Below are 21,843 nucleotides of genomic sequence, written 5' to 3'. Positions count from 1 at the left end.
AGTGACGTTCTGCGAACTTTGTTATTTCAACTCGTGAATCATTTCTAAAACGTGATTCTCTAGGAATATTTTCAAACATTTCCGTTATTTTCTATTTACTCGTGTATCCAACAGGGAAATGTAAGTTCAAAGTTTGGCGACAACAGTCAGGAGAGCGTGCCTGGTGGTTGGACGAGGTCTCGGCGGAGGAAGCGAAGAAATCGCCGGCATCTTCCACCTCGAGACGAGGCTCCAGTCGGGGCAGTTTCCGATCTGCCGATCGGCGAAATCGTATCCGACATCAGCAGTCCGGTGAGCGAGCGTGGTGGATGAGCGACGACCCCGAGAACGTCCCGGAGGGCGTCGAGGTCATCCCCGTAGCGTCTCCCGACAGCCAAGGCGCCGACATGCCCGATGGCTTTGTCGATAACGAGACCCTTTACTCCGCGAAGCCGCTTAACAAAATCCGCCACATCGAATCCGGCGAGAAGGCATGGTGGATGGACAGTTGCTCGAACGTTCCTGACGGGGTCGTCAGAATCCCCGTGGAAACTTCCAACAGCACTTCCGACTCCTCCGAGTCGTACGAGAAGATCGATATCGGCGTTAACCCTGAACCTGAGACGTGTGTCAAGAGGAGCCTCTCCAGATTCCCTATCGAGTTTCCGCCTCCACCGCCCGAGGAGCCGTTGGGAGATCGCGCGAGCCCAGAAGGGGTAAGAACGATGATAACGACGATCATTATATCGTATCCGTTATGTAGTCCCACGGCCTCTGTATCATCTATTATCGACGATACGTTTAATCCGATAAATCCGCGAAAGATTCAGGTAACCCGAATAAGATAAGTTCGCGAGGCCTGATAATATAGCGAAGTAGAGTAGAGTTCAGTATTGTTCAGACAAGATCAAAATCCACTGATCGGGATTTCTCGATTGCTCTCGCACGAAATGGCGAGAAAAAAGAACAAAGAGAAATGACATAACACTCGAGTTCCTTATCTCTGGCGCAGGTCGAAAACCCACCTGATCCGCCGGACAATTACGGAGGACGGGACTCGCCTTACGACAATGTGCAACCGACACCACGAAGATTGTCACCAAGGAAACGACCCTCCACACTGCCGTTGTTCATCAGCGAACACACCGACATCGATGATGTGCTCAGCGATACAGCCGTCCCGTGCCACAGCCCTGTTCTCTCCCGCGTTCGTAAACAGGAACGCGTCGAAGAGGGTGAGTCGAGAATGAATTTAACGTCACTTAGCGATCGATGCTATCGTGTCCCGGCTTACATCGTATCAGCCGGATTATCCGATGTATCGAATACAGCTCAGCGAATACGAGTCAGGTTAAATCTGTTATACTAAATTTTCCCTTTCGAGTCTGACAGGAGCACAAGGGAAAGGATAAAGTAGATGCGCCGCTCAGACTGAATAAGTCGGAATAGGTCTGCAGATAATAAAAATCCTCTTTATGCGAATACTCGAAAAGATTGAAATGCTTCAGTTGATCGATCTCGTTCAACCGAGCGTTCTTTTCACTTTCCCGCGTTCGTTACGCGATAAGTCTAAAGATCGTTCTAAGATTTTCGGATAATCCATCGTAAGTATATGCTATATGCCGCGCACTCTCGTTGCAGATTCTTCCGAAGATAGCTCGGAGTGCGAAGAAATAGACGCGACCCAGGTGATCATTCATGACAGCACGCCGAAAACACCGATGATTCAACGAAGGAACCGGTACGTTTCGTAACGGCAATTGGCTATGGATTTGGCAGATATTTATGAATGATAAACATATTCTGTCACGTGTGCATAATTCAACACTTATGCAAATTATATTATCGAACAAATTTATCATCGTCAAACTAATGGCATTTTTTTACTTTCAGAGAGAACGAGAGGATTCAACCCGACGGCTACATACCGGTAAGTTTCGTCGTGCTATTGCATGTTAATGTTTGTAATTTTTGTTCCTGCAATTACACCCACACAAACGTTCCATACGAGCCAATGTGTGTTAGAAAATGTGTGTTGAGATCAAAATAAACATAGCAATAAAATACAAGAAATCTAACGATATAAATTGTTTGAAATTATAATAAATCAACTAAATACATTTTTAAATCTTATCATGTAAAATATTAAATGAAACGATATAAGTAATAAAATAAAAAAAGTAATAAATGTCCCTTTCTGGGGAATTGTTTAGGCCTGATAAGGAACTGCACACTAAATGTGATACCATCTACCATTCTATAGATTATTTCTTAGTTAATCCAGCTTTAAATTATTCCCGATTAAAAATTTGAAAGCTGAAGACAATGTGCCAAAACAAACGAAAAGAACTCAGTTAAATTGAAAAAATCTCACAAAGCAGTTGTCCGTTGAATGGAAATTTATTATCCGTTAAAACGACAAATTATTCTCTCAGATAGGCGCAATAAATTTGTTGACGAGTGACACGTCGCAAAGATGCGAGGACACGCTTCACAATTCCTTTTTTCGCGAGTTTTGCATTCATTCGTATTCCCTATTTCAATGCGCAAGCTTTTGCACCCTCGTCGAGAGTCGGACGACGTATAGGTCGGCACGCATGCCATAAAAGTCTGTTAACAAAGACCTACGAGAGGGTGTGCGAAATCAAGAGAAGTGGAAGTGCGCGCGACATTATTGTTTCTCGCGAGGGATTCACGAAAGAGAACCCTTGCTCTCCCTTCTCGCACTCTCCCTCCTGCACTTTTTCGTATTGCTCGCAAAGGCAGCATTGCCAACAAAGGAACCTCGCTCACTCTCAAGTGTTTGCATCACCCTACACGCGCATACTGCGTGTCGGTTAACAATTATTCACTATGATGTCTAGCACTCGTTAACACGATGCCGCGTTTCATAAAACTGAATATGAAACGGAGAAATATCCCATAATTTGTGCCATATCGGTTAAAAATTAAAGTGAATCTAAAAATAATTTTCGTACAGTTCCCTTCTTTAATTTGGTGATTCAAGCGATTATACGGAGACAGATTATTCAAAATATATGTAAAATATTCGTCACATCTCACGTATATCTCAGGTTATCGTATTTCGGTGTAAAATAACGTCGCGCTGTTCAATCGATGGGCATTTCAATTTCGCGACGAATTATTAAAGATGCTTAGTATTACTTTGGTCGAATCTTCCAGGATTTCTTGAATCAATTCTAAAAACCGAAAACATCTCGAGGGATTTTGTGCGGGAGAATGACCCGCCGAGGGAGAAACAGATGGAATGGCTGGGATGGTAATTGTGCGATGAAAAAATAATCAGCCTGCGCGATACGAAAGATGAAACCATAAACACGACTGTGCGTGTGTGTATGTACGTATACCGCCGACTACGTGCTACAACGAGTCCCCATAGGGATCACGAATGGCACAAAGGGGAATAGCGAGTCTATAGAAACGTGATGGGAGGTTCATTGTGCGGGAGGGTGCTAACGCTACCGTGCAACTCTATAGCGCCTCGTGAAAATATAAATAACTACTGTGTACAACGCTCGCGAGAGCGGGTCGATGAATTATTTACGAGTGCTTCTGTGATATGATTCTCATTAATATATGCGGTCTGCTCATAGCACCGATCCACACACGAAACCTGAAATCGACCGAGGAGTTTATACACTCTGGCAGAATACGAAACATCGTTAATAAATCGTAGACGAGTCAATGACCTCCTTCGCTCGCATTCTAAACGTTGATCGAATAATCTCATACTGGCGAGATCGCTCGTCGTCGGCGATTCTCCCGCCAATGTAACCTCAAAACGCCAATGTTTACCAATGTTTCATAAAAGAATGTATTTCCCATTCCTGGACGCGCCACTTTCCAGATATATGTCGCAGTGATTGTTGATTCGACGCATCGTTCCCTGAACATCGTTTATTTGAATAATTAATGAATAATAAGTCAATAAAGCGTGCAGTACGCTGCAAATGGTTTATTAGGCATAATAAATCAGAGTATAGCTGGTAATCCAATAAGAGAACGAATTATTAAAAAATAAGTTATCTCATTGATTCATCGACTATGCTTTGAAGTTCATTGTGTCTAAACCGTTTTGCGACCTATTATTAGAATATAACCCAGCTACACTGCGCGTTGAGATTGAGGTTAACCTGCCGGTCGAAAGATATACTTTTACGACTGAAAATTAAAGCTCTCACCGGTGGACGATGGCTAGCGCGAAACACGGTCGAACGTGTTGCAGTCGAATGTATGATGAAGTGCACAAGAAGCTGTCAACAAGTCCCGAGTTTATATCGTCTTCGGAAATCACGTTCTATTCGAAGCACCTGTACGATTCAGGGTGCGCGCCGCGGACGAACGAGAGAGAGAGAGAGAGAGAGGGGCTCCGCCGCGCGGGGGCGGCACTGTCGGTCGCGCGGCGACAAGTGTCCGCAGCGCGTTCAGTGTCGCCGCGTCCGCTCTCGAGGTAAGGCACGTCGTTGCCTGTCGCGTGTGAACGTATATACGTGTATTCGTCTCGTCCCTCCCCCCCTCTCTCACCGTCTCTCCGACGCGTCGTCGCGCGCCCGTGCTCCAGCTTCTCCAACGCCCGTGATTCCCGCGCGTTCCCGGCACGGAGGTGTTCCCGCTGTCCGCGTGTCGGTGGCACGCGCTTGTCGCCCGTGAGGTGAGTATCTCCTTCCTCGCGCAGACTCCGCAGGTTGCCCCGCGCACTTTCATCTCGCGCAACGCCGGCCTAACCTAGCCGCCGCTTCTCGACTGGCCTTTCGTTCTCGCCTCGCAGAGCCTCGCTGCTTTGCTGACGACTAGGCTCGACAGATCCTCGACCCAACGGCTCCGCGCGACCGTACTCGCTGACGTTGGCGACAGAGGCACGCAGGAATCTGATTTGTCAACTCGAATTTTCGAATTGAATCAGCGGACCAATCAGAAGCCTCGTTAGAACATGAGCTGATGCGCACGGCGTCGTACAAAAGAAAGTCAGGTAGCATGGAACGTTCGAGAAAAGTTTCTCTACGAACGTGCGAGTAAGCGGATGGATGATATCTCTCATTCATAAGTCGTGGAGGAAACTTGGTACGTATGAGCACGCTTTCCGCGCTACTCTGCCCCGTGTGTCGTTCTTGTTTGTCAACGTGATCCCCAAGAATCGGGAATTCGATGTCAAACAGTGGAAGCAGCGGAATTACTATTAGGTCGCGCGCAGAGATAAGGTTAGCTTACACCGACTTCAAACGATCCTCAAGCGGGAAACATGATGTTTACCTCGAAATTGAAGTATCTTACGCTCGTAAACACAACATAAAAAAGAGAAACCTTTTGTTATTGTCACAAGACTTCGTGTCGCGAGATAAGTGCTTATAAATATTTTTGTCGTTATTATCGATAACTGTTCAGAAGGGATCACCTAAACGTTGTGTACTACGGTTGTATATGTGATGTTGTGGACCGTCCACTAACGCTGTTCCGCGTATCGACGTGAACACGATCCGATTGAAATAAATTCCGCATGAGCACTTGCACGTCGGTCGGTTTCGGCGTCCGGATCAGTAATTTTCTGGAATGTCGCGCGTCTCGACAGGTTCTGCCGCTCCTGCTGAAGGACGTTATTTATTTCGGAGGTTAGGTTAGTTAGCGCACCGGCCGATAGGTCCGGTTCGCAGCGTTCGCTGCTCCGTCACGTTTTTTATTCAGCCGTTCACCTTCAGGTCTGCCTCGTGCGAAATTTTCGACGCGATGATCGCGATGATGTAGTTCACTTGGAAACAAGCGGCGGCAGCGGCGCGTCATTGGCTTCGCTCGAAAAGTCGCTTGTCATCTTCCTTTAGCGATTCGTAGCGCTGGCAATGCCCTGAAATTTCAGTATTGAAGAATTGGTGATGAAATGAACCAAGCGTGTTGAGGGGAGAATTGAGTGCTGCTTCTCGCGAAGTACGGAACGTTTGAGAGTTCCGAAGCGCTGCGAGACGAAACCGAGGGACAAACTCGTGGATTCGACGTCACGGCGTCTCCACGAGCGTGACGTTCCAAAATGCAGTGCTGCCAAACGCTCCGGGATACGTCACACATTGAAATCCGCGCGACGACCAAAATACATCGCTATAAAATACCGCGCGCGCGCTAAAACATCATCATATTCTCAAAGTCGGATTCTCCACGCGGCGTTGCAACACGTGCTCGGGAAAAGGGCGGAATACTGCGGAAAGCATTCCGCATGGCGGATTTGTTGATTCAGGCGAGTTTGGGAATCTCCTCGCGGCTTCGATCTCGCGTCGCGATCGCATCTTGATCATGAATCTTTCGTCGACCACAACCGCGATTACATTCGTGGCATGGCGCAGACTCGTTTTCTCTTCTAACTCCCTCTTTTCCTCACCATCCCCTCGTCATTCCCTCTCTTTCCTGCCTTCTCTCTCTCTCTCTCTCTCTCTCTCTCTCTCTCTCTCTCTTTCCCTCCCTCCTTCTATCCTGCACCGTGCTTCCTCTCCTTTCGTTCATCTCTCTGTCCCTCTCCGTCTACCCCTCGACATTTCCTCCGCTCTCTCCTTCTCTCTTTCACACACATTCGCCCACTCTTTATCTGTCCTTTCTCCGTCTCTTTTCTCGAGCCGGTTCGAGGAAGGGCTGGTCCATTTGCGACTAAGAACAATGCGAGAGAGCGAAGAGATGACGAGACGAGTCGACACGCACTGATAATGACAGTTCGCGAATTTATTTCATGCCCGATTTTCCCAGGTCTCTGCGCGATGTCGCGAGGAATTCCGCGATGCGTGAATAAAGATCAGCTCACGCATAGGCGCCAGCTGCGCAATTCGATTTACATTCCTCGCTTGTGGGATATCGAGACACGTCGTGGAATAAAATAGCCAGAGTATCTGACTAAAACGCGCACAAGTATCCTCGTTTATTTTTATCCCGATGTACTTAGAGGCGCAAAATCGTTGCCTGATAATGTAATGTTTTCGAAAGGATACATATAACGTCGCGGTGCAGACGCGTGAGAACCGGTATGCGACGCATATTTTCAGAAGTCGCCGCGGCGAGTTCTTCGCGAGCACCCGGTATAATAACGCGACACGTTACAGCGGAGGCAGAAAATGCGTCCGGTATTGCGCTCCGTGTAAAAGATTGTAGGACTAGGGATTTAGATTTTTTACGCTCGGATACAAGCGAAGTTTTTACCGCGTCGGGTAGCTACAAGGTTCCACGACGTCGAACTTTATGTAAAGTCTGCCAGCGGATGTGTGAATGCTACTAATACTTGGATAGCCGTTAGGTGGTCGAAGCAATCCCGACGGTTATGAACCTCGCGAGATAAAGCTATTGTGTGTCGATAAGCCGGTTCAAAGACGCCTCGTCTAATTGGAAGAAACGTATCCTTTACATTTTGATTATTCCGAAGGAATTGATTATTAATTATCAAAACTTCAACTTGTAATTTTCTACATAAAACTTTATTACAACAGAGTTAGTAATTTTACGCTCTTATTTATGAAAGATCGCGAGATAGTATTTGTTTTATTCGAATGAAAAAAAACAGGAAAATTAGAATTTTAATGATATCCGGTAAATCTCCCAAGCTATCGATATAATAACGACCAACATATTATATCTCTTGATCATAATTGATTAGAGAGGCACATGTGAGATATGTGTAAAGTGCAGAAACGCAAGAGAGACGAAAAGGATGCGTAAAATAACAAATGTTTCTCAATTATGCTCGCAAAAGCCTTGAATGAAGCCATGAGAACGTTGCCGCTGCTTTTCTGCCTTTGAGTTAACAAATCGATAAGCGGGTGAAAGGAAACTCGAAGGTCAACGTCCGTCTGAAAACGACGTGAACACCGGTTGCATTAACGATGATGACTGCAGTCATAGGTCGTTACGATTCTAACGTTGCTACTTTCTCGGGTACTTTATGCGCGCTTTCTGTCGCGGCGTTTCCTACGTGCCTCTCCACGGTCGATCGGCGGATTGCTCGGAAAATGAAAGCGCAAGAACTGGTAGATCGACGGATTCGTAGATTGGCACACACGCGCGCGCATACATGATCGTTGGTCGTGATCTAACAACCATGTGACTGGGAAACCATGCGAAATAACAAGGACGTAAGAAAGTTGGAGCGGCCGACTAAAACTTTAAATCTTCACATTGTCTCCATCCGTGCTCCAATTAAGAAGAATCTCTCTCTCTCTCTCTTCTTTGTTCTATATACTATTTATTTATCTATTTAGAAAGAAAAAGCAGAAAAGTCTCTCTCTCTTTTTAAAATTTTACGAATAATCCAATTGTCGAGCAAGCAAATTTCGAGCAAAGTTAACGATCGTTCGCGCCTTTCTACTCTGAGCAATCCGTCAACATAAAATATATCGACGTCACATTTCGAGGTCTCGGCTAGGGCTAAAGGCCTCCGAGAGCCAATCGAGCGTAACGCGGGAGAACGACGAGTAAAAGAGCGTTTTTGGTTTTCTCGTTCCAGCAGATCGAATCGAAATAAATCGGCGGGTACGACGAACCGGTTCGCGGCATCGCGTGAGTGCGCCACGGCGTGCACACACGCTCGTGTGCACGTGAGAGGGGGCGGGCGGGGGTGGGGGTGGGGTTGGACGATATCCTTTTCGGGGGACGAAGAATCGCGAGCGAAAAGCCTCCCGGCCGTCTCCAGCGGCGGCGGCGGCGGCGGCCAGAGAGATGTATCGCCAGATGTTTTTCACGTGCCAAGTGCAGTACCTCAACGACGTCGATCCGTTCACTTATGCGACCCTCTATCCGGATGTTAACCCACCCGATCACACCTTCAGCGCGACCTTGCCGCTCATCAACCAGCTCGCCGCCGTGCATCGGCTTCTTCGGGCGCCTCACAGGGTAAGTCATCACCAACGACCTACATTTGCCTCTATCCGGGGCTGCGTTTCAACGATTTTGCGATCTAGCGTGGGACGTGAATACGAATCTCACCTATTGAGAAAAAACTCGCGATTTCTCTCTCTCATACACACACACACATATATATATACAACGGTGAGACAAACGCGCGGTCTTAAAGGCGAGTCCGTACGGAAAAAACGGCCGGATTGACCAAATTTCTAGTGAAATATGAACGAAGCAGAAATTGCGGTTAGATTTACCAGAATTCTGTTTGATTTCACATGATTTCTGGTTTAAACAGGATTTTAATAAGTTTACCCAGGATTTTCTAGTCGTTCATACTTCACTAGAAATTTCGATTAATCCAACCAAATGTGTTTTTTTCCTTGTGAAAATACGAAAACGCGATTTTAATCTCGACGCAAAAGAAGGCGAAGCGCACGCACAACTGTTAATTGCTTCCCAAAATATCCTTTCTTCTCATGAGTTCGTGACGAATTCCGCATATTACGTGCAGCCGCGAAACTTCGTCTACGGCGCGTTGCATCCAGGTGTTAATTAGCCGCTTGCTAAGCGGCAAAGCGGTCGGAGTACTCTCAAAATACTCGTGGCCGGCGATCATTAATCACTTAGTATGCATCATTTGAACTTTACTCATCTCGAGTCAAGTGCAGTTGTTATCGACGGGTACCATTGTGTGGAGCAAAGTCGAGTTTAACGTTGTTATTATTATTATTTGTCAACGCCGATAACTCATTGTGCGATACGTACGCGTGTAAAGGATAAGACAACAACTGTTCCATCCGATAATATGAGTCAAAATTGTAATATGAGTCCGTGAATTTTTTATTTGAAGAATTTGGCTTAATTTATGTTCTCGCAGAAGTTTTCTCTATCGTGAAATTTGCGTCGTGCGTTTGTCTTATTTAGCAAGATTCTAAACTTCGCCGCGTCTAACTGCGTCGTAAAGTTCAACACGCTGGACGTCCTTTTTTGTTTAACAACGAGGACGTATACATACGTCTCTTCGTGTCTCGAACGCGTGAAATTTGCCCTGTCGCCTTTCTTGCTTCGCTCTGATATTTGCGCTTGCAAAATGCTCATAAATTTCACGGTTATGCTCGGCGAAATTCCGCTTTAGAATCCCATTGACATAGTCGTGTTTTCTTCTCTTTTTGCTTTGTTTCGTCTCACCTTTACGACCGCGCGTTTGTTTCGCGGCGACTGACATTTCGCCGTCAATCTCGAGCATCCTTTTGTGCACGTAATTTCGCGCGTGCGGAGGTGTTTATAACTTTCGCGGAAGGTTCACACGCGCGAGTTGGTAAAACTGAAACGCACATACACACGCGCGCACATATTCAACATACCGAAATAACAGGTAGCTTTTGGACGGAATCGCCGCGCCGTATTTTCCGTCTTCCATAAAACGAATTTGCCGCTTACTCTTGCGAAACTGCCTATATAAACTGGAATAAGCAGAAGAAAAACGCCGGTATGTTTATTTTGAAAGTGGCGCAAATTAGCCCTCTCGAAATATAATTGATCTAAGTGACATTTGAGTACAGATTGGTGCAACACACTAATTTCAGACAATTCCAACGATGTCGTGCAGTAACGCGTCGCTAAATTAAATGTGACACCGATAAATTAGTGGTAATAGCTTTCAAGTGATTTACCATGCTTACGCAAGACGGCTAATTCGTTGCGGGCAACGTTTCCTTTTTTTCGCATTTGGCAAAATGAAAATGCGCTCTGAGCAATTTAAAGTTGAGAAAGGCGAAGTTACGTTTTGCATGTCGCTGATACGTTGCATCTGTTCGCGTATTATGGACCATCAACACCTCATGCGTAAAAATTCCACGGCGCGCTTTATCTTTCTCTCAGCTAATTGAGGATCCCGAGGTATAAATTTGAAATGCGCCAAAGCACTCGGAGAGTGTAATTTGCCGTACCACGGTATTCACGTGGTTCGCAGAATCGTTCTCTGTGCGGGCTGATCTTTTCAAATTTATTATATCAGTAGTTCGCCCCCCAATATCGCGGCGAGTTGCTCGCAACCGCGCGCTTCGTTCAAGCCGCCGCGAAGCAACTGCTACAAATTGGCCCTATTAAAATCCTCCAATCGGAGAGATACATCCCTGGCATTATACACGCGAGCGATCATAACTTCTGCGCGTGTCTGCCGCGTAAACGCGGATAATCCTTCTCGTCGAGGATATTCCGTGAACATTTTTCACCGAATGATCAAAGGACATATTGCGCGATTGTGGCTGCGTGGCCGAGAGTAAAGTTTAACGGAGAAGCTAGAGGCGATGCGCGTAGACGAGCGTGAAATCGCATGGAGTTGTAACTCGTCTTAAATTGCCGTTAAAGCAACGGTCAAGCAACGAATGCATCAATCTGTCGGATTTTACGTTATTATCAGTCGTTGTCGCGGGAACGGTGAACTCTCTTTTGAAAATCAAACAAGTCACCTAAGCCCGAGATATCTCCGTTAACATTTTTTGCGTTTAACGTCGCGTCGATCACGAAACTCTTGTCGTACGCGTCGTTCACTCCAACTGCAAATATGCTCACAATAAATATGTGAGACCGCGCGAGTACGGATAATAAGAATCGGACAAGCTACGCGACATGAACGTCGTTCGCGTAATTTCTTCCGCGAATAATTTGCGGAGTCCCGTCGAGAAACTGAGAAATAAGGTGCAATCTCTTCCAGCTTCAATCTCAACTTGTGCGCGCTTCGCGGCGCATTGTACAGACTATATACAAGATAGCAAGAGAGATACATATCGTTGTGCAGAGTATTCTCTCCCAAGTTCACATCCAATTTCAGAGTCGGGCTTCCTTTCGGCCAAATTGCCGCCAGGCATGATCACTGGCTTCTGATTCAGTATCTGCGATTCTAACGTTTTAACGAATCAAGTTTCGCCCGCAAACTAGTCTGCTAGTTCAGTTTGCCGTAGTAGACTGGAGTGGACTCGAGTTCTCAATGGGAGCTCAATTCGGAGCTCCACTCACCGCGATGCATAATATCTCGCGAAAGATCCCGAAATTGCAAGGGCGTAATGGCGCTTGACTGAATTCGCCCGGCGAGATTGCTTGCTCGTCGTATGATATAAACTCAGGCGACGCGCACTGCTTGGAGGACACCCTGTAGAGCGGTCATACAACGCGGCACGTGGTTCCTTTGTTTGCTCCGTCATCGTTTCTGGGACGGTCCCTTCAGGCCGCGACTATTGTCCGTGTGTACAGTTAAATGCTACTGCATCGTTGAAACCTCAGCCGGTCGGCTGCCTTCCCGGACTATACCACTCTGACCCAATTGTGCCGTCCTGTCGCAACGCGTTCCCCAGAACAACCCAGGCCAATGCAATCCTTCCGTGTTCGAGCCGCTCGCGATGAAATTCGTTCACTCTGCGCGAGATTGCGTCCGTCGAAAATTTCTCTCTCTCTCTCTCTCTCTCTCTCTCTCTCTCTCTCTCTCTCTCTCTCTCTCGCTCGCTCGCTTTTCGTCGCCGCGATCGTCGGTTCGTTGCACTCCATTTCGCCGATCGGATTCCCACCGCTCGGGCAGGAAGACGCGATTTTAAGAACAAATTACGAAATTTCGCAGCGCTGTGCATTTGTCTAGGAAGGTCTTTCTCGTGTCGTGAAGCAAACTTCGTTTTGCCGAGGCGGAGCTCCGTCCTGTTCTCGAGTCACTCCTGTATTCTTGCCAAGATGTGTTTAACGTTAAGCGAAATATATTGCAATTCTCAAGTTACTCGAGTGTAAAATTGCTCGCAGGAACGTCATACGGAGGAGCGGGGAGGGAGGGGGGAGGGAGGGTGTCGCACTTGCGAGCGTCCATTATCGGCTGCGGAGGATTTTCGATAAGTTACGTAATAACGGGCATCGTCGCGGAAGATTAACCGAATAACAGGCGTGTAACGAAGCAACGCAGTATAGGTAGAGACCGTGTAACACTTTAATTTTCTCTCTCTCTCTTCTTCCCCCTCTCTCTCTCTCTCTCTCGCACGCGCGGGCATTCGAAGGTTCGAGCGGCCCGTGAAATGTCCGCCGGTCCTCTTCGGGCCCTTCTTCGGCAGATCGCCGATGTAACGGTACCCCGCGGAGCGTTACTCTCTCAAAGGAGGAATAAAAAGTACATTTACGGCCTACGTATTATACACCTATAAGTATCTCTCGTCGATGTACCGGTTATCGCGGGGACAGTGGCGGCGGGTTCTTGCGGAGCAATTCCTTCGACTGCCCTTCGCCGTTGTCGTCAGTTTTGAACGACCTTTCAAACGATCCTTCCGATCCTCGTTCCTCGTCCGAGAGTCTTCGCGAACTCGAGACGGGACTTGCTCCAAGTTACGCTGACTTCGGATGTAACTTGCGCACTTCCTCGTAATAGGGATTCATTATATCTCTGGTAATATCAGTTTGTCACGAGAGAGACATTCTCAGATTTGCTTCAACGACGCACATTTGCGCGCCCGACGTCGCTTTTAGACCGAGCTGAATACGCGCACGCGACCGTGCGTAATAATTAGGGAAGATCCGATAATCTCCCAACGGAATAACGTTCCGGCGCGAAAGATCCGCTGGAATACGCGAAACCGCGCGCGGGGATCGTTCCCTCTCACCTTGCCCCACATTCGGACGAGGCGCGATTAATTTTACGGGCCATCTACTTTCCACTATTTCACTTAACGTCACGGAAACGCACGGCAAAGTGGCCCGTTTTATGGCAGACGAGGATCCCGGGCCCGCGATCCATTTTTTCCCCGCCTCTCGCGCTATTGAATGGTAATGGAGAGTTACGATTGCGATTTATGGACGGCGGTTACACTTGGCGGGTTCCGAAATTTCGGTTTTATGGCCGTGGCGGCTTATCGTTCGCCACCGGCAATGGACTGCGAAGTGCACCGGTGGTGCATCGTCGCCGCCGCCGCCATTACCACCACCATCGTCCTCATCCTCGTCATCTTCGTCCTCGTCATACCATAACGATACCCGAAAGAAGGAAATCACGCATGCCATTTTCGAACGTGTCCCTCCGACAACGAAAACGATGTCGTCGTGGATCCACCGAGAGAAAAAGATTATTCACCGCGAAACGTATCGTCGATAACCGACTCTACGTCGCCGATTAATGCGACCGCAACGGCCGCCGCAGAAAAATCAGCCGCGTCACTCGAGCCGGCTGACTCGTAGATCACATCTAGGAACGCGGGTCGGGGATCATTAAAGTTCAAACACCCTATAAATTATCTCATTTACAATACGCGTCGCGATCTCTGCGATTCGTATGGCACGGCAATCGGGAATCTCGATAAATAAGTACACTCGGGATTGCGAAATGTCGCGTTCTATCACGATCCGTGTGTGTATTCCCGGTCGAGTTGCCTGAGACGAGAGCGAAGCATTTCCAGTCTTTCCTGCAGAAGACGCACACAGACGCTACAACGAGTGGTTGACAGTTTGACACTTTTGAAAGCATAAAACACGATTTGATCGATTAACATTTTTTTTTCCCCCGATTGTCGAGAGGACGACCCTCTTTCTCATAGAGAAGCTCAGTTTCCATTGTGTGAAAGCTGTCTAAATAATACAAAATGCGCGACTAACGAGGAAACTCAAAGTTGGATAAGGTCAGAGGGGATGAAGCGGGACAAAAGACACGGATACGCATTCTTGGCATTATGCAGAGAATGGCAGAGGGGGATGTTCGGGGAGGTAGATACGTATCGGCAAGGGACGAGGCAGAATGCGGCAGAGGGACAGAATGCAGTACGCGCGACAAAAAGTCGAGACATCCGCTTTAAGCTGCCTACACGAACGAGCGTGGGCGCACATGAATCGTCGAATGAAACCGCGTCGTCGTGCGAGGTATGAGCTCGCTCGCTCATGAGTAAGCGTGAATAACTTTTCTTCGACGGCTGGCTCGCTTTTCCTCAGCTTTCCCCGCGGAGTCCAAGTCCGAACTTGCGGGTATCCCCGAGAAGTTGGTATCCGCCGGATAGATAGACGGACGCGGAAGCGCCGCGCGTTTACCTTTCGCCACGCAGAAACGAGGCGGGAAAGTTCCCAGGATAACGAAGGAAAAGCAATCTCGCGATGAAACGGTGTTTCCGATTCCTTCCTTCCTTCCTTCTTTCCTTTCTTCCTTCTTTCCTTCCTTCCTTCCTTCCTTCCTTCCTTCCTTCCTTCCTTTCTCGCTTTCTTCTATCTTTAAGTCGCTTTGCGTGTCGTGAGATAAAATTTGAGTCACAAATTATACGGGAGCAGCGGCTCCTTTGCAATCCCCCGATCTCTTCGGCGCGACGATTTTCCTCCTCTCAGAATATACAGACACGACGAGGCGCAGACGAAGCGCGCGAGGAAAATTAATATAATATCCAGCGAGATATAAATTAGACATAGCCATTGTGAGTCGCGGACAATCAATACGAACAATGCGAACGCGTCGTGCGCCTCGTCCTGCGCGCTAACAGAGACACGAAAGAAAAGCTACAATCGCCGCGAGAACCGGCTTAGCGGTTGCGGAGCCGCGGTATATATCGCGAGACACCATTCAGAAGTTAGTAATAATGGTGGCTCTTACACGCGACGAACACGGCGAACGAACGGTTCCTCCAGGGCTGACCATATCGTGGTCGGACGAAATTGAGATTTGGCGCAGAATGGGCAGAGTGATTTTACAAAAGCGCCGTGCACAGGGCGGGAAAGAGCGTCGACAAAGGGCGGTGAGAAAAGGGGCGCGCACTCGTGCGCGTCTTCATCAGTATTTTTTTCGAAACTCGCGGAATAATACCGCGATGCGATCGGCGGCGCAGCCGGGCGGACGCGTCGCGTCCGGTTTTGCTCGGTCGCGTTGCGGCAAACGATCACGGTCGACCCGCGGTGAAAATATTCCCAGATAACGACGTCCTGAGACTGTCCTGAACGTCGAGACGTTGCAGAACATCCTGAGTAAGCATCATGAAACCATACGTTCCCGATCGAAATAATTCCCTTGTAAAGACAATAATGTAGAGGTATGCAAAAATCGAGATCTAGCGAGTGATTGAACGATTCCAATCAGAAATCTGCCCAAATAGCTTCATGAGCTCCAATCCACAATAGATATAGTAAACTTCTAGCTTTTTGCTCTGTAAGAACAAAATTGCGTAATTTCTACCAAAAGACGTGCTGCCAAAAGTCATAATGACGCTTGAAGTTAGGGATTGCAACATTTGGTAGCGCGACAAACGCCTTTTGTCAGAAATTATGTAACAATTTGGGCAAGAGGTTAAGTCCCATTCTACAATAGATATTTTAAGTCCTAAGCCTTTAAGCTTTAAATTGTGATGTATTTCCAGCCTTGAGCATTTTTCGCGCTACCCCAAGTCCTAATCCCTAAGCCTTAAGCGAGGGTGACCAACTCCTATCTTTTAAAGCTTAAGACTTGAGGCTTAGAACCGATGTAATTTTTTTAAAGCTTAGGACTTAAAATACCTATTGTAGAATAGTACTAAAGGCTTCCCGAGCTAAATGACGTTTTAATAACGCCAAGAATGTTAAATATGCTATTAATATGTTATTTGACGTCATTATGTTTACTAAGTTACTGTACTTATTGTGTTGGTTAGGACTAATATTTTCCCTGTAATTCTATTCTGCGAGTAGAAATGTAACTAACTGATCTGAGTCAAAAGCATAAATTTACATACAAAGACTGCAACTTCTTATAAGAGATTTGAATGACAGCTATATTCCCTTTCCACCGGCATTTGTGATCTTTGTCTAGCTTGTATAATATATATTACGCATTAATTTCTGCGCTATAATTCTCAATAATATTAAACATTTTTTATTTAGAAAGTATGCACCAAAAATAAAATACTACTAGAACAAGCCTACCCATTTTATGAACAATAGGCTTGATTAATAGCCAATTGAATATTCTTTTGTGCACTCACTACTTTCGTTCTACTTTCATTCAGTAAAGATTCAGATTTTGCGCATTTCTCGTGCACAGTAACTACGAGAAAAGAGTTAAATTTTGATTGGAATCCCAAGTGGCTTTACTCTTTAATCAAAAGTTAACACAACTGTTCGGCAATCGATCGAAACCTGCATTACATTTCTACCAGGGGAGTGGTCATGTGTTTCCTCCTTTGTGCACGTTTGGCGACAGTTGGGCTGCATGGTAGATTTTCCGTTCGTCTCCCTCGCGAAAGCGCGATGTGTTTTCCGGAAATATATAAACGGAGAGATTAATGTGCGGGCTGCGCCGGGAGACTGTTGGCGCGGGATGATACGGCGCGGCGAAATGATCTTGTTTCGCGTCGTTCCAAATTGGGCGCCCTAATTGATAGACGCGTAAATACGAAGTATGAATAATGAAGTTGGCGTTGGTGGCCGAGAACGACCCGCTAATGAATTCCGGCCGCTGTTCGCCGGCTATTTATTCGGAGCATCGAATACACTACATCCCGAGTAATTGGTTAATAAAACCCCGGAAGGCTGCGCTCTTTTCGGCGTGATTAATCGTGCCCCCGAGCCGTTCTGTTCTTATTTTCGAGACACGGACAACAGTCCTCTTGCGTATCTCGACACGCGGTCGCTTTCCCTTCCTTGAGCAAACGGCGAATCATTTATCAACAGTAGCAATATTGATTTATAAAGCTCGCTCGAACCCGCAAAAACGAGCGGGAATAATTCGTCAGATAAACGGCCGGGAGAGACATTCAAATTGCGCCAGAAAATTGCTGTTCCATTAGGATATTAACACGTCGTTTTCGACTCATTGCAAGATACAATTAGGATTTCATTGCGTTGCCGATGAGCGTAAAATCGATTCTACACACGAAACATTACACTCACTCTCGACAAGTAACGATCTCTAATTTTTGTGCATGAAAACAAATGCTGTTTTATCAATAGAATTGATCATCGGCGCAATAACTGGAATAAAACTTCTTCATTCAATTGCAATATCATTGAAACAAAGCTTGTATTATAAATTTCATGATAACGTCTAGGTGAATTATTTATATATTGTCTATGTGATGTATATACACGATTTATTTTCACGTAGACAATATAAATTATATAAAATATTAGAAATTGCATTAAAATATACACCAGAGAGAATAATTAAATTATGAGACAAATGTCGTATCTATTTTGGGTATTAATATTTAAAAAAAATGCAAATAAATATTCACTATTTTTTAGACATTTTTCTCTCAAGATATGATTAAAAGCGATTTCATCAAATAAGTCTCAAAAGGAGCTGTCGCAGGAAACTGTAACGAGTGCACTTGGCGAGGTGTCAGATATGAGATTCGCGACTAGCGGTTGCCACTGTCGCGAGAAACGAGCAGCTCTAAACACATTGTTACGATATTACTTAGTGCAACTTTTATGCATCCGTGAAGGGAGACACGCCCTCGCATACAGTCCGAGACGACTCATCTGTCTACAGGCACTCAACGTCGAGAATCGAATTTTATATGGAGATTGCCGTTGTTCCCAGGAGCACTAAAGAGAGTTAAGGGTCTCTTAAAATGGTTGTCGTTTGTCCATAAGAGGAGCAGCTTCCTCTCTGCTGAGATTCTCTCTCCTTCCTTTTCCAGCTCTCCCTGTCTCTCTTCCATGTCTGGTATTATTATTACAAAGAGGAGTCCGTGGCATAAATAAATCGTAAATCACACACCGCCATAAACGTCAAAAACCTTCGAGACAGTTTGGACTGTGCGATCGCCGCACAATGGTGGCGCAATTTTGCAATTTTAACGCTTATAACTCGCCCACTTCCTCCCCGCGTTCCTTACCGCGGTCTCGGGCGAGATACGACTTTTTGTAACTTTCTTTCACGATGTCACTGTAATTCGTGGGTACTTTACTTATCGTACTAAAACCGTGATAGGAGATTCATATTCTTTTCTATAACATTCTACTATTTATCAGCATAATCGTGGATACACATCGCGCGTTTTGTGATAATTGTCGTAGTTTGGAGAATTCGTTATGTCGGCACATGAAAATGCATACCAATTCTTGAAAAGCAGCGATTTTCGACTTTGGCGCGTGATTTGTTCTATAATACTATACAACAAAAATACATACTGCATTCATGTAAATGTTACTTATTTAAATATTTTATAAATTTATATACCCGCAAATCTATCTTAAGTTCATCACAAGCATTAAATTCAAAATGTAGTCTGAATTTTAATAAATTTAATATTTCACACAATCGAGAATATTAAATTTAAAGAGAAATTCAGCTTGTTTACTACATAGAGTCGAACCAATTTTTTCTTCGATAAAATTTTATATCTTTATAAAAAAAATAAATTTTTCTTTTAAGTATATCATAATGTGTTGTTCTAAAATTTATGATGAGTATATTTTAAAACTATTATCAAGAAAATATTTTTTGTTGAAGATAACCATTATTTAAGTGAAGAAAAGTAAAATGAGTAATTGTTTGTCTTAGCAATAGAATGATATTTTCCTTTATGCAGAATACGTTAATGATTCATTTAAAAAGTGTGTTCATTTTAAAAGTGTGTTTCTCACCCAGCATTATTTAAAATCGAAAGAAAATGAACTGATATCACACTTTAAAAGTGCGATTAAAAGTAATTCCAAATGAATTAAATAATTTAAAATAAATTAATTATTTCAGAGAAATATTATTTTAAGTACATTTATTCATTTCCAATAAATTGATGAGAAAACTGTCGCGGTAAAACATAACGAAGACACTATGCAAAGAATCAGATTTGTGATTCACGTTAGCCTATTAATATTGTAGTTCTCATTATCTAATAATGAGAACATTTCTTTTTTTAATTCGTCCATATACGCGTTTTACGCCAAATATAATTTTAGTCCTCACAAATCCTCATTCACAAATCTTATATTGACATTGAATATTATCTTCATTAGACGCGCTAACGACATTAGACTGTTACAATTAGTCTCATGGCGCTAAATGAAGCGCGAAGTAAAGATCATAATGCGAGTTCATATTTGCGATGTGAATCACGCGTTAATACCTAGAAACGATCGGCTCAAGAGATCCACTGCGACGCTCGGTGAAGTTGCGAACGCGCGAAGTTGCGAGCGGAGGTAACGAAGAAGAACGGGCGGGATTTCCGCGCGCGCGCGACGCGAACGGAAATATTTGCAGGAAGAGGATAAAAGAGGAAAAGATATTCTCCGAGTGTGTACTAATTGCAAGTATCAACCCCTCGTTGGTTTATGCCAAACATTTAATTTGTGGCGTGCATACGTTCGCCTATCTACCCCAGACATCGCGTCCGAGCCTCCGTTCGGGTAACGAGACTCGAGTTGCAAGTTGTTAGCAACGAGTTTAATTGCCCGCTGCGCGTTTGTTCTCGCTGCTGCTGCTGCTGGTTTGAAACGGCGATGAAGTTTCCATCGAATTTGCATAAACATCGGAGAAGAACTGAAAAGTGACGACAATGATCTCTCCGCGTAGACGCCGGACCGGTAACAGTAGACACCCTCCGCGTGCAGCGTACTTTCAGGGTCGGTTTTTCAGTAGCAGTTTAAACTTGAATTCTATTCTAACAACGTGTTTGTTTTGTTTAAACAGAGTTCAAGTTGAAATCTAAGTTTAAACTATCATTAAAATACCGGTCCTTAGAGGGCTAATTTCAAGCGATTCATTTTTGCGCAACCCGTTTTTCACGTCTGATACACACGCAGATAGACTTTAGACTTTATTTTTAATATCCAAAATAAATTTCCTATCAACGTCCAACTTTTTAATATCAAACTTTTTCTTATACCAAAGTTTTTAATATTCTTTAATATCTAAATTACCCTGTTAATGCCCGAATTCCTACAAGAATTTAATAAAAGAATGACAAATTTTTATTACACCAACCTAATATACTTGTGTAACGCAATGTGGAAGGCTAAATCAATGTGAAGAAGTATAAAGAAAGCTTTTCGTCGAACTTTGCCTCATAAAGAAGCATAAATGGCTTAGATCACCGATAGGGAGGCTTCCTAAGGGAGTTATACTATTATTATACGAATATTAAGAATATGCCAGCCACCTGTTTACTCCTTTTTCTCCAATTCTCGTCCCGAACTAACGTTAGGAACCAAAAAGGTGAAGCCCGAATGAAAGATCCCGCGGCACTCAATTGCTGATCCATCCGCTGAAAATAAGGGGGAAGAATTTATATCCGTGCCTTTATTGAGACACCTGACAGACGCAGCTGATCATTGTCCAATGAAAACCTTGAAAGGGAAACGAGAATACGACCGCAAGAGTATCGGATGCTACCGCGCCGGCCAATAGCGTGCGACTCGCCACGAAAATACCGCCTGGTCGATCATTCGCCGTTCAAAAAATGGATCAGACTATCGCACGAGAGTCAAAGCGAAAGGGGAAACGGGAAAATAGGGCCGTTAATGGGTTCAACCAGTTTGTTTCCCTAATACTCTTTTGTCTCTGTTATTACTAAATAATACAATAACAAATAACATAGTCATTGTTCTCAACAACTATATCGGTCACTGTACAAAAGATGGAAAGTAAACTGAGCTTTTCTTAGCAGTATAAGATGATATTTCTCTGTGTATATAGTGATGACTAATACTAAGCAACAACTATATCAACTTTTGTACTACTATATGAGGAACTTTAATACCACGTATCAATAGCTATATTGTATACCATTATGACGACAATTGTATCACTATACCGACTGCTATATTGTTATAGTGATCTGTGAAGGTACAAAAATTACTCGCAAGCGCGTGCAGTCTCCCGGCTGAACTTGGACGATACCAAAAGAAATCGATCGGCAAAGACACGACGGTCTTCCTTTTGTGCATTCTCCCTCGTTTTTTTTTTTCCTTCTGCCGGCCAATACAGAGACGCGCGTATGTGCGTGCGTACGTACAGGCATATATTGGGTGAAACGATTGGGCGCAATGTACACGGAGCACAACGACTGT

The 21,843-nt window shown here is 45.1% G+C and overlaps 1 protein-coding gene across 3 annotated transcripts in view; it reads left to right on the top strand.

Annotated features, from left to right (window-relative positions):
- Window positions 1-8,570, top strand: part of LOC116841911 (dentin sialophosphoprotein-like) — a 28,815-nt gene extending 20,245 nt beyond the window's left edge. Inside the window, exons 6-10 of one of the 3 annotated variants that reach the window (XM_032810394.1) lie at window positions 115-695; window positions 992-1,214; window positions 1,621-1,720; window positions 1,873-1,909; window positions 8,468-8,570. In XM_032810394.1, coding sequence (XP_032666285.1) covers window positions 115-695; window positions 992-1,214; window positions 1,621-1,720; window positions 1,873-1,909; window positions 8,468-8,482 — 956 coding nt within the window. In that variant the 3' untranslated portion in view covers window positions 8,483-8,570. Of the gene's footprint in view, window positions 1-114; window positions 696-991; window positions 1,215-1,620; window positions 1,721-1,872; window positions 1,910-3,162; window positions 3,893-8,464 lie in introns of those variants that run through there. The other 2 variants (XM_032810392.1, XM_032810391.1) reach the window with 2 other exon arrangements.
- Window positions 8,571-21,843: the final 13,273 nt, after the last annotated feature.

Source organism: Odontomachus brunneus, unplaced genomic scaffold (genome assembly GCF_010583005.1).
Source record: "Odontomachus brunneus isolate Ranch 3 - 2012 unplaced genomic scaffold, Obru_v1 Obru_scaffold_019, whole genome shotgun sequence".
Lineage (NCBI taxonomy): Eukaryota > Metazoa > Arthropoda > Insecta > Hymenoptera > Formicidae > Odontomachus > Odontomachus brunneus.
The sequence above is the reverse complement of the archived record's forward strand: the minus strand, read 5'-3'. Positions and strand labels throughout refer to the sequence as shown.